General features: G+C 37.3%; 1 protein-coding gene across 2 annotated transcripts in view; it reads right to left on the bottom strand.

The window, feature by feature from the left end:
- MAMDC2 (MAM domain containing 2) overlaps positions 1-13674 on the bottom strand; it is a 47392-nt gene that overhangs the window by 8895 nt on the left and 24823 nt on the right. For both annotated transcript variants that reach the window (XM_081941935.1, XM_081941936.1), the window contains exons 4-8: positions 11673-11757; positions 10572-10709; positions 6389-6645; positions 5338-5431; positions 3965-4111 (exon numbers count right to left, since the gene is read on the bottom strand). In XM_081941935.1, the coding sequence (XP_081798061.1) occupies positions 3965-4111; positions 5338-5431; positions 6389-6645; positions 10572-10709; positions 11673-11757 (721 nt within the window). The remainder of the gene's footprint in view (positions 1-3964; positions 4112-5337; positions 5432-6388; positions 6646-10571; positions 10710-11672; positions 11758-13674) is intronic.

Genomic DNA, 13674 nt, shown 5'->3' on the forward strand with positions numbered 1-13674 from the left:
TATTTCTAGGTATTATATTGGACTTCCACTAGCATGTCTGCAAGCTAGGGCTGCTATATACACTAAGACCATGTCTCTAAAGAGCTATTTCATACAAAAAAAAATTAAATAATCATTCCAGGCTTGGATATTTTTGTTGCTATTTTCCAGTTGTTACAGAGATTAATACGTTATCTTTACAGTTAAAAAACAAACAAACATTTTTTACTCAACTTTTAAGACTAATTTTGTTCCAAAGCTATTTTGCCATAACTATAGGAATGATAATTAGGTAAATTAGGTTACATATACAAGTAGTCCTTAGCTTATGACCACAATTGAGCCCAACATTTTTGCTGCTAAGCAAAGCACTGGTGTGATTTTTGTCCCATTCCATGGCCCTTTGCCACAGTTGTTAAGGGAATCACTACAGTTATTATGCAGTCATTAAGCAAATCTGTTTTCCTCCATTGACTTTGCTTGTGAGAAACTGACTGAAAAGGTTACAAATGGTGATCACATGTCTGGGTACAGTGCAGCTTTCATAATATGATAGTTGCCAAGCATCTAAATTTTGTGACAATGGAATGATGGTTCAGCAGTTAAAGATGCTGAACTTGTCAACTGGAGAGCTGGCAGCCCAGATACAAGACTCAAACTCCACACAATGGGGTGAGCTCCTCATTACTTGCCCCAGCTCCTGCCCCACCTATCAGTTCAAAAGCACCCAGATGTAAGTAGATTAATAGATATCACTACATTGGGAAGGTAACAATGTTACTTGTGCCTTTGGCTATAACCATGCTGGCCACATGACAGTGGAAACTGTCTTCTGACAACACTGGTTCCCTCAGCCAAGAAACTGAGATGAGCACCCCAGAACTAGATTGAGAGGGAAATCTTTACCTTTTCACCATGGGGATGCATAATGGTCATAAGTGTGAAAACTATCATAAATCACTTTTTCTAGTGGTGGTGTAACTTCAAATGACTGAATTTATTTATTTATTTATTACTTGAACTTATTAGTCGCCCCCTCTCCCCACAGGGACTCGGGGCGACGTACAAAAGTATTATATAGCGTACAGAGGAGGTAAGAATAAATAAATAAGTTACAATACCTAAAAAAGTTAAAACCCCAGTGAAATTAACCCTTAAAAACTAAAATTACCAATTAAAAATGCCCTGGGCTGGAGAGGTTGTAGAATTATGCCAGGTCAGCTAGTCGAAACAGGTAGGTTTTCAGCTTCATACGGAAGGAGCGAAGGTCGGTTGTAGTCCTGATGTCTGGGGGGAGGTCATTCCAAAGGGTGGGGCCCACTACAGAGAAGGCCCTACTTCTGGGCGCTGCCCTCTGGCACTCTCTGGAGGACGGCACCCGGAGTAGTCCCTCTCTGTGTGAGTGGACGGGTCGCAGGGATGTATGGGGCAGGACGCGATCCCGCAGGTAACTAGGCCCTGTGCCATGGAGCGCTTTGAAGGTGGTAACCAGCACCTTGAAGCGCACCCGGTAGGCCACAGGAAGCCAGTGCAGCTCGCGCAGGATAGGTGTTATATGGGAGAACCTCGATCTCCCCATAATTACCCGCGCGGCTGCATTCTGGACCAACTGCAGTCTCCGGGTGCACCTCAAGGGGAGCCCCATGTAGAGAGCATTACAGTAGTCCAGGCGAGACGTCACCAGCGCGTGAGTGACTGTACGCAAGGCCTCCCGGTCCAAAAGGGGCCGCAATTGGCGCACCAGGCGAACCTGGTGGAACGCCCCCCTCGCCACGGCTGCCACATGATCTTCCATAGACAGCCGGGCATCAAGGAGGACGCCCAAATTGCGTGCCCCTTCCACCGGGGCTAATTGATCATCTCCGATGGTCAGCGATGGCATATGCTGGTTGAACCGGGAAGCCGGAAGCCACAGCCACTCTGTCTTGGAGGGGTTGAGCCTGAGCCTGTTGTCATCCATCCAGACCCGTACGGCTTCCAGACACCGGGACATCACTTCAACAGCCTCGTTGGGGTGGTTTGGGGTGGAAATGTACAGCTGAGTGTCATCAGCGTACAGATGGTATCCCACCCTAAAACCACGGATGATCTCGCCCAGCGGCTTCATATATATGTTGAACAGGAGAGGCGAGAGGATCGACCCCTGTGGGACCCCACAGATAAGGGGCCTCGCGGTCGACCTCTCCTCTCCCGCCAACACACATTGCGTCCGGCCAGAGAGGTAGGAGCGGAACCATCGTAATACGGTGCCCCCGACCCCTAACCCCTCCAGACGGCGCAATAGGATACCATGGTCGATGGTATCGAAGGCCGCCGAGAGGTCTAATAGGACAAGGATGGAGGAACAACCCCCATCCTTTGCCCTCCAGAGATCATCCACCAACGCGACCAAGGCTGTCTCCGTGCTGTGACCGGGTCGGAAGCCGGACTGGCGCGGGTCTAGATAATCAGCTTCTTCCAGGTGGCGCGGAAACTGCTGAGCCACCACACTCTCAACAACCTTCGCTAAGAAAGGAAGGTTGGAGACAGGACGGTAATTTGCTAGCTCCGTTGGGTCCAGAGAAGGCTTCTTGAGCAGGGGCCTCACTACCGCCTCTTTCAAGGCGGCTGGTAAAAGGCCCTCACCCAGCGAAGCGTTCACCAGCCCCAGTAGCCAGCCTCGTGAGCCCTCCCAGGAGGCCAGTACCAACCAGGAGGGACACGGGTCCAATAAACATGTAGTGGCTCGCAGTCGCCCGCGCAACTGAATGACTGACTGTTAGTCAAAGACTGTAATTTAATTTTCCTCCCTGAATTTTTCAATGAGCAGACCATTTTAAAAAAAACTTTGTTTTAATATAGCTCACCTGTTTCATATAACACTGCTATGTCATTTATCATATTAGTGATTAATGCCTTGATTTGAAATGAAGCAATTCACCACAATTGTTCTTTTAATAGAAAAGCTATTTTGGAGGTGAACCGGAACATCAGACTTTGAAGTTTGGTCAGCAGCTCTTTCCTCCGTTAACTTATACAGCAGGCTTATATCATTCCCTCCCCCACTCCTCCCTATTTGTCAGCATCTGATCACTGCTAGTAGAAAGGGGGACCCCATGTGTGAAAACTCTTTACCTGAGATCTTGCTTTTGAGATTTCTGAAATAATGCTTCATATCTAAATCTATGTGAAGCTCGCACTAGGTCAGTGATGCTAACCTTTCGCCATCACGTGCCAAAAGTGGGGGAAGTGCAGGGGGGTCGTACATGCGCATGTCCACACCCATAATTCTATGCGACCTCCCCCGTTCATGTGCCCGTGACCCATCCACCCACGTTCCCCTGCTTTTGGCACGCGATGGCACAGTGGGCCCAATTTCACCCTCCTCAGGCTCCAGACCCTTTCTAGGAGCCTGGGGATGGCAAACACGGCCTCCCCCCCCAGAAGCCGGAAACAGCTCATTTGCTAACTTCTGGTCAGACCAGAAGGTCCATTTTTCGCTCTCCCCAGGCTCCAGAGCCTTTCTAAGGGCCTTCCCCACCCCACTGGAGGCCGAAAACAGCCTGTTTCCCAACTTCTGGTGGGCCCAGAAGGCCCAAAAATCTACTGGCCGGCGTGCACTGGAGCTGAGCTTGTGTGCCCACTGATGTGGTTCCGTGTGCCATAGGCTCGCCATCACGGCACTAGGTGATCCAAGTTTCATTATGTTTGTACAGTTATATTTATTGCTGCAGCTCTTCGTATGATCTGAAGTCACATACACAGTCTTATACCAAAGAAGAACAATTGAATAAATCCCAGGATTCTTACTTGAAGTATTTTGTTTAAAGCTCTTTCTTTAAGATTCTCATAACAAGATTTTCCCCCCACATCTTGTAGTGACTGAAGCGTGTCAAGAAATTGCAGAAATGTCCAGATTTCCTCAGCGCTTCAGGGTTGAATTCAGCAAGTTGAAGAGGTTAATTTACCCACCCTATGTATCTTCCAATAAAGAATGTTTACTTACCTGTGCCAGTAGTGTGATCACCCGGTCTATATGCATTAGGCTTTACTTTTATCCTGCTCCAACCAGGACCATCCTTGTAATCTTGATAAAAATGGCAAAAATTCTCCTCAAAAGTGCAACTTGCTTGTAAGGGATTGAAGGAAGTGCCTAAGGGATAACAGATCAAATGGAAAAGAATCAAAACTATATAGTTGAAAGAGTAAGCTGATAAACACTAATAAAATCAGTAAGACGGAAAAGCTGTTTGTCCATTACTAGCACTGTTTGTCCATTATGAATAGTAACACTGAATAAAATGTATCCAAAAGAGAATTAAGGATTCCCACAGAACCAAAAGATTTCCTTCTACCCACATATTCACACATAAATACAAGGCCAGAAAAAGAAATGTCTCTGATAATCCTATTTTCAGTTAAAGTACCTTGCATTCTCTAGTGGAAATAATTTATATCAAATAAAAAGGAAAGTTGGATAATATAACCAAACAAGATGTACAATGAGTCTATATTCAGTATCTGTTATTACCTCAGTAATAATATTTCCACGAGTAATGTTCAATTGTTTAATAAAAAAAAATTTTTTCCCTTAAAATTTTCCTTAACATATGCATCTGCTGCACAACTTGTTCATTTTTGTATATATTCAACATTACCCAAATACAGACATCTTTATTCATCATTTGTGAGATGCAAAGTATTTTAATCATAATTTCTGAGATGAAAACACTATGAATTATACATTTGTTTACACTGTAATGACCTCCATTCTGTGAATTGCATCATTTTGCTTTAAAAGATATCCCTTTCTTCAACATCTTTACTCAATTCCAGTAAGAAGATGAGGCATAAGTAGGTCCATTAAACCTATGACAATCTATGTATGTATACTGAAACAGAATTTTGGACTGCAAAGAAGACTACAACATACAGATGGCTAGAGGTACAGTTTATGAGTGGCTATATCCACTCAAAAAAGTTCATCAATAATTTGTTCAGATAAAACTTTTGTTGTGTGATTGTCCCTCGTTATTTATGGGATGTTGTTTTCTTATGGATCTTTCCTATGTTTTTCACCAGTAATGGAAAAATATGTGCAGAACATATTTTTATTTATAAAGTCCTGTATGTGGGCAGATCTCTTCTTACTAAATAACAATTAATGCCGTAATATCTATCTGTCTTTCTGTCTGTCTATCTTGTATGCTACCCATCTCACCTTAAATTGACTATATCATATGAGGAAGATTACCAATGCTTGATGATATATTGTCTTAATTTGTAATAGCAACTAAATTACAATTTGACAAAGAAAATGTGTATTATAGAACATATTCATGTTCACTTAACATATAAATTAACGTAGGAAACCTGTACCTGTTTGATTGCTACAGAAAACTGGAGAGAAAGAAATGTCATCAAGAGCCAAATATCCTCCTTTGCCACTGCTGAAAGCAACTTCAAAAATAACCTGCAAAAATATCCAAGCATAGTTAGATTATAATTATACAAAATGTTATTTTGGTGATCAGATGCCTTGAAGAAGCAAATCCAATCATTCCCAGCTAACCCTTATTTATATACATAGGAAAAAGCTTGAAGTCATATTTTTCTCAAATCATTTACTGTTTCTGACTCAAATAATTTGATTAAAATTAAAATATGAGCAAGGGGGGGGGGGAAGAATAAAAAAACATGTATATGTGTTTGTGATTAAAGTTACAATTGTGCTCACTTACCTAGGGGCACATGATTGTAACTTTAATATCATATCATAAGGAGGAAACTTTATAATATCTCTGCTGTTACTTGACCTTGTCCCAGAAACTTGGGGTGTGCAGAAACAACTCAAATTTACAATTTACCCTTATTTTTCACTTGCTGACCAATACATACATTCATATTTACATGCCAAACTCAAACTCTAGTTGGCCAACTAGATTTGAGTTCCAAAAGAACCATAGATCTATCTATTTTCCACTATCTATAAATAAGAAACAGTGATTGGCAACACATATCTGTATTTGTCAAAGAAATGTGCATTGCCTCTCATGCCATTTTTCTACGTCGGATATGAATCTTTTTTTTAAAGAAGGAGTGGCATCTTATAAGAATCCTCAAGAGAGTTTAATTAAAGGAAATAATTTATAAAGAGAAAAATCATTACTCCATGCCATACTTAATATAAATAAAATAAAGTTAAGCCCCTACCATATTGAAGAGGAGGCTTTAGTATAACATTACAAATTCTATACATGTAGTCCTGGATTTATGTTCATTAATTCAGCAACCCAGGGCTTTTTCCACTCAGCGACAGCTTGCTTAGCGACAGCAACAACTTATGACCATAATTCTGGGCTCAATTGTCAGAAGTCACAAACTAGCTGTAATATGCAAAGATTCAGGTCTGTTGTTTTAATTCCCTTACCTCCATTGGATATGGTGCGCTGAAGTCAACTTCACCTAACAGCCAATCATTACTTGTTGGTCTATCTGCTTTCCAAAGCTCCTCATAAAAGCCATTTACATCTCTTGTATAAATAGTAAAAACAATGCCATTTTCCTGCTGTATTTGATAATAAAAAGATAAACAGCCTGACATTGGAGTTAGTGTCTTAGGTGAAACCAGTTGAGCTACTTCCTGAAAGTGCTTGACGTAGAGGGAATCCACATACATGTAATGACCTACAAGAGAAATATATTTGTGAAAGTAGCATAATTGTACAGTTTCATAAAATTCTGTACAAAGACATGACAACAATGAGCTCAGAAGCTATATTCTCAGAATATTTGCTACTCTGATTTAGTATATTTAGAATTAGTGTGTCTGCAACTCTCAGCACTTGGATTATCTGCTTTACCCCGGTTGCTTGATATGAACACATCACAGTATTAAAATATATTATTTTTAGCTTATATTATAAGAACCAGCATATTCTGAGAGGAAAAGTTTTTAATAAATAATTGTAGAGTTTTGAAATTAGACTATCTAAATCTTCTAGCCAAATATATACAGTATGTTCCCAATAAAGTGGATAGCCAAAAAAAAGTTTACTGGTATGTAATATAACATTAAAGGATATCTCAGTCAGTTATATAAGATTTAATCCTAAATAAATAGATATAATACTGTAGTAAACCTAAATTTATTATAATTACATGAAACACATGTAAATCTAGATGCATATGCTAATTCTAATTCACATTTAGTGTTTTACTGCAGCCAAATCAATACTGAAACTGCATGTCCGATATCTTTCAAATTGCAGCATATGTAACAAAACTCCTTTCATATTTTGCATCTCAAGCAGAGTAAAATACCAAAAAAATCAGTCAGCCTGACATGAAGAGGGAAAAAAGATCAAAGTAATACATATTAAAAAGGGGTATGACAGAATACAAAGAAGATGATGCTTCATTGTTTTTGTGTTGGTTTATGATGTTTAATGCCAAGCAGAAGTTTCACAATAGTAACAAGAGCTGATGTTGGCTGATGTTTTTCAAACCACTAGCTTCATTAATTGATCTTTTCCCATTTGGATTATGAAAAACTATTGGCTTGACATCTGGTGCCCTCTTATGGTTCTGGCAAATTTCTGATTTCCCATGAATGCCCAGCACAGATTTTATGTTTACTGTAATTTGTTCAGTACATCTTTGTGTTCCTCTTTTAGAACTAGCAATCAGCCTAAAGCCTAAGCAAAATTATATGGGACAATACATGTTAACCCTTATTTAAAGTTAACCCAAAGAATATTTAGACATTTCTGGATTCCGAATATGCAAAACTAAAAAAAAAATACTAATGACCATAAAAGCTGCAATTTTATGTAAGTAATAAGTTCTTTTTAGAAAAAGTGGGTGAGCTTATTTTATTTATTTTTATAAATTAGAATTAGAAATTAGAAATTTAATTTGTTAGCCGCACCCTCTCCGCAAGGGACTCGGGGCGGCGTACAAATAAATTGGCCCCATCCAGAATCAAAGATGGAAAATCTTTGTCTGGGGGATCCAAATATTCACAATCACTCTGTCTTGCAAGGATTGAGTCGGAGTCTGTTTCACCCCATCTAGTTCTCAACAGCTCTGGGATAGGACATCCATGGCATCACTCAAGAGGCTTGGGGTAGAGATATAGAGGTATCATCCACATACTGATATCACAACTCAAACCAACAGATCACCTCAACCAGCATTCTTTCACATATTCCTAGTTTTAAGGAGTACATCACAATACCACTTCATTTGTTGATATAACTGAAAAGTCCATGCCAGGAATAGAATCTACTCAGTTTATAGAAAACAGCTATTAACTTCCAGATAACTGGAAAAAGTCCAGGGAAATAGACTTTGTTTAATGAGATCTTAACTATAGAAATTATAATTATCTGCAAATTGTGTTTGTCTATTTGATCCTTTGAAAATATTTCAGAAGCTGTGAATACTCCATATTGGACCATACTAAACCATCAGAAGACAATCCAGAATGATTCCCTCATCTATACTAATATCATTTTGTGACCTATTCTTATTAAAGTAATTTCAGTAATGCAGAAATATATGAATGCATTTCTACAGGTTTTTACTGATCCCTTCTCCTTTACTACATTGGCTCTTATGAGTTATTAATATAATTATTCTAAAATGATACAAAGATTTTGCTTGTTTTTAAAATGCTCCCAAATTCTATGGTACACAGGTTGGATCCTGGCCTCTCCAATTTTCCAGAAACCGCCCCCCCCAAAGTAATCAGAGATGAACTAACTTTTTTAAAATCAAACTCAAAAGACCATATGGAATGAGCAATGTCTGTTGAATGAGGAAAATTAATCCTTGCCTTGCACAGCTGCTCTACTTTTAGAGCTAAATGCATCTGTTGCACTCAGCTTTTCCAGTGCACAAATATAACACATTGTGGTTTAACATCTTCTCAAAGGGCTCTAATTTAAAAGTTAAGAACTCAACTCATCCAATTTGCAAAAAACAAACAAACCCCAAAACCCTAAATTGGATTTTTACCAGAATTATAACTTCTTTGTTATTCAAAACTTTTCTTTCATTCCTTTTCTGAGTATTTGTTTCTACTGTGGGACATTCTTACATTAGAAAATCTCCATGGAGATCTTAGTTTTCCAACTTATTGTAGTCTACTATCCTTGAATATTACAAGATTTGAAGAAGTTGTTTTGCAGACTACTTTTATGCAGGTTCTATCAGTTTATTTCAATCATCATTGTGATCTTGGTATAATCCCGAAAAACTCTAATGAAAACATACATTGCTTTAGTACTTCTAAGAACCAAATTAATTAGATGTATTTTAATTCTCCAAAAAGAATTATTTCTATTGTTGCTTCCTTTTATTATATGTTATAATAAAACATATCTCATAACTGGATATAGCTGTGCCCTTCGTAGAAATGGATCTTCTGAAAACTCCCATTAAAGGGGGTGGGGGAGGAATATACTTTTGAATTATTTTTCTTTGGTAGCCCCTCTAAGTCTCAATCTTCTCCAGAAGATATTCTACTGCTTCAAAATAGGGTCTGACCATAGTTCTGGGAAAGGCATGAATTCATGAATATATTTTTTCTCCTCCAGCACTGGAAAATTATTCAAAGAAAGTTTGGGTAAAGACCTCAGAACTATTTATTACCTCATATCTCACCAAATAAGGAACCTTTTCCAGCAGATGACAATTTTATATTAAAGTTTTATTTTTAAAAAATCAGGTCACTCAAAAAAATTGAATCAAACTTTGTTTTTGAAAAACTTACATCTCTGATATTTAGGCTGGATAAAGAGAGTTGTGTGATACAAAAAGAAGAAAATTATTTCTAACTGATTTCCACAGGACTCAAATAATTCAAATGTGTTTATGCCAGAATAGATAGATAAGCTTCAACAATTTTACAAAAAAAATCAATAAACATACCAGTAGATCAATAGATTATATAATATTCTGAGTAATATGCTTAGAGAATGAAGTTACTTTAAGATAACAAGGTAAATTATTTACTTTTTAATGATCCAGATGTTCAAGAGCTGGTATGAAGTTTTATTAATTTCTTTCTCTAGATTTTCTATGTGAGCCTAGCTGAGAAAACTATAAAGAAATTATTCTTGGAACAATGCCTGGATTTAATTTAATGTATAATTTACACCATACAAATGCATTGTAAACTGAATACTATAAATGAAATATAAAAGCAAGCCTGAAAGCACTTAGTGCAAAAATGTAGGTCATAATTTGTTTTGACCAAAACATGGTTATACTTTACATGGGAAAACAGTTATGAAAAGCTGAACCTTTGTGTTTTCCTACTCCCTTCTTCCCCCAACACACACAAAGAATGCCCCATTTATGTCAAAATTGCCATTACCAAATTCAATTTGCAGTCGTCGTCCCGCCCCATCTATTTTTAAAATATGCATTTTTTAAAACTACATGATTATAAAATATTCATTCATGGTGCTATTGTATTATAATGAGAGAACTTGGAAAACAGCATTGAGAACACACATGAGAGAATTTGAAATTATTTGTAATTAAAAGTTACAGATATCTCCTATCCTGCTCTCTTTCAAAATAAATAATTCTTTCTTGCTTACCAAATTCACTCCTAAAGGTATGATCTTTTGGAAGGATAGACTGTGAATTTCCTATGTTTCCACCACCAACAAACCAATTAACATTTGGATTCCAGTGATTCATAAAACCACAAAGATGATTTTCTTCAAAATCACATTCTGCAGTTGAAAAGAATATTAAAGCACATAAATATTTGTGGTTTGGCACCCATGACTATCTATTTCAATCAGTTATTATTATAATATACTATTATAATCAGTTCAGTGTTCTATTTAAAATGTACTGTGAATGTTCAGAATAATATAAGTTTTAATCCTACATATGTGTTACTATCATCATCCAGCAAGCCATTAAAAAGAACAAGAAAGGGAAGCGTAAAGCAGGTGAACTTTTATGATATGATAAATTGAGGGTCCCTAATCTCCAGGCTGGAGACTGGCATCACTGGGCAACTGAAGTGAGTGAAGCCCCATACATGCAGACACATGATCCAGGTATATCTGAAGCCACACCCTCCATAAAGTCTATGGCTTCCAGAAATTAGAATTAAAATTCAATACTTGTGGAATGTCCTTGACTGGAATGTCATCACTCTAAGCCAAGTAGAAGTGGTTGCAGAATAATATCCCAAGAATATTCTCCAACAACTGAATTATGTATCCCAAGCATGTAGCTTGTCTTTGGACCTTTCTGAGGACCAATGATGTCCTGCAGAACTCTGGGTTTCTCTTGGCTAAGTCTTCACAGCCTTACATTCAATGACACAGAAGATATTAACAACTATACAAAAGATGTTACAGAACCTAAAAAGCAGGTTTCAATGTTAATTCATTTTAATCTATAAATAGCTACAAACTAGTCCTGAGGCAACATGTTCTTTTTCATAGCTGCTTTTTGTCTTAAGTTCTAACTGAGAAACAAAGCTTTCTAAAGATTTAGAAGCCTGGGCAGAACACATAATTAATCTACTATAATAATTCACCACTTGTCAGTTTAGGATTAATAAAATATTTCAATATAATATTGAATTTCTCTTAACTAATACTCTTATGACAATAGATTCCCAATTAAATATTACATTGACATGCTATTTATATGCAATTACTAAAATAGCTACTTACCTATGCAGTAGCCAGTTGAAAATTTGATTTCAAAAATTGCTATGCTGGCAAAAGTTTCTGTTCCCAGTACACCTTCCATTACAATCTGTAAAATAAGCATAAAAGTAGAGTGAGAGTAAACACTGTGTTTTAATAAACTGGTTTTAGAAAATAAATAGTTTAAATAACACTGGTCTACAAGGAAAAAGCCTCAGAAATGAAAGTAGCTTAATTTTACCAGAATTGAGTCACTAATAAAGGAAAATTAAGTCCTGAATATTAATTGGCCCCAGGTTCCAAGATACAGCTTCAGGTCAAAATTGCATCAAAAATTATTCAAATTTATGAGGGAGATGTGGATTTTGCTCCATAACCTTTCTGGAAAATGTGATATAGCAATGAGAATGGTGCCACACCAATCATAAATTTATCATTTTATTGATATCAGTAACATAACTTTCCATTCATTTATTGGTTTTTCATGTAACATTTGCATGCTTTTTGCATAAAAAACTGACAAGCTCCAATATCAGATTAAACGACAAGGTTCCATCTTTATTCCAAATTGCGCTTTTTGGCTTTTCTCTTATGAACTGCAGTAGGATCGTCTTTGGGGAGATTCCAGCAGTAATCGGCAAGCATGAATGGACTCCATTTCCCTTGGCATCTTTTCTCCATGCCTGCAATATCCTGATGGAATCTCTCCCCATGCTGATCACTCACTGCCCCACAGTTCAAAGAGAAAGTCTAAATGTGAGTATAAGAAGTGAATTTTCAGTGACATGTTTACACCAAATGCTTTATAGGACCTAAGCAAATTTTCCATGTTTTTTTCAGTCATCAGACTTGCTATTCTCAAAGTGAAGATAAATTTATGCACTTCCATGTGGTACCATTTTCATTCTTTTATCGTACCTTTTCAATAAGTTACAAGGCATCATGATCATTAGACACCTTCCTCCTTTGTAGGCAAATATACTTGCCTGTGTATTAATCTTTATAATGAAATATCTTTAAAACTTTAGCCAACCAGCATCTTTATTACTTGTTTTCTAATTCATCTAATCAAAATATGTAAAATCAACACATTTTATCTCTGAGGTCGATAATTTCCCAAAATTGGTAGACCAATGTAATTGTACCACGAATCACTGGATTTGGGTTACCTTTCTCTTACCCTTCTTACAATAATCTCTTGAACATCAGTCTTTCAGAGCAGTGTTTCATGCCTATATTAGTAGAAAATGTCTCTAAATATATGTTCAGATTGAGAGAGAAAAAGTAGTTATGCCTACTTCGTCATATGGAAATAAGAGTATGTCAGGAACAATGAATGATGCATTGGAATGGGTTATAAAATACATGCAATGATAGAAAAGAGATAGAATATATGATTGCTGAATGTGGACCGAGCATAAAACTGAAAACCCAATACAAAATAAGTTCATTGACAAGATTTGGTTATAAATAGAGAATGACTATAGATTCTTTTTCATTTTCCTGCACATGTAGGATCGGCTGCCCCCCTGTCACCAATCAACTGACCATTGATCCATTGGTTGTCAATAGGAAATGGACCAGTTTCTTGCTGGAGACTGATGCCATGGGCATCAGAAAATGATTGGCCCAAAGTCACAAGTCAGCTTTCATGCCTAAAGTGAGACTAAAACACAGTCTCCGGGTTTCTAGCCTGATGTCTTAATCACACCAAACTGGTTCTCCCTATAAAAACTAAGAAAGTAATGAATTGATGAAATTAATGAAATATTCAAAAAAATAAAGGTGAAAAGTTTAAATATTTTTACATGTATGAAGTGTTATATGGATGCAGGGGAAGTAAAGATGATTTGCAAGGATGGAAAGGATTTAAATATAATATATAGTGTCTGGATTTGGTGCAAACCAAACTTATTTGCTGTATTTGCTTTTCCCTTATCTTAATGTTTTCATTACTTTCCCCCCACTTTTAATAACATTGCTGTTTTCAAAAGGGTGATAGATTTGTATACATGTCTGTTTACAA

The sequence above is a fragment of the Natrix helvetica genome, assembly GCF_964273705.1.
Source record: "Natrix helvetica genome assembly, chromosome: 2".
In the NCBI taxonomy this organism is placed as follows: domain Eukaryota; kingdom Metazoa; phylum Chordata; class Lepidosauria; order Squamata; family Natricidae; genus Natrix; species Natrix helvetica.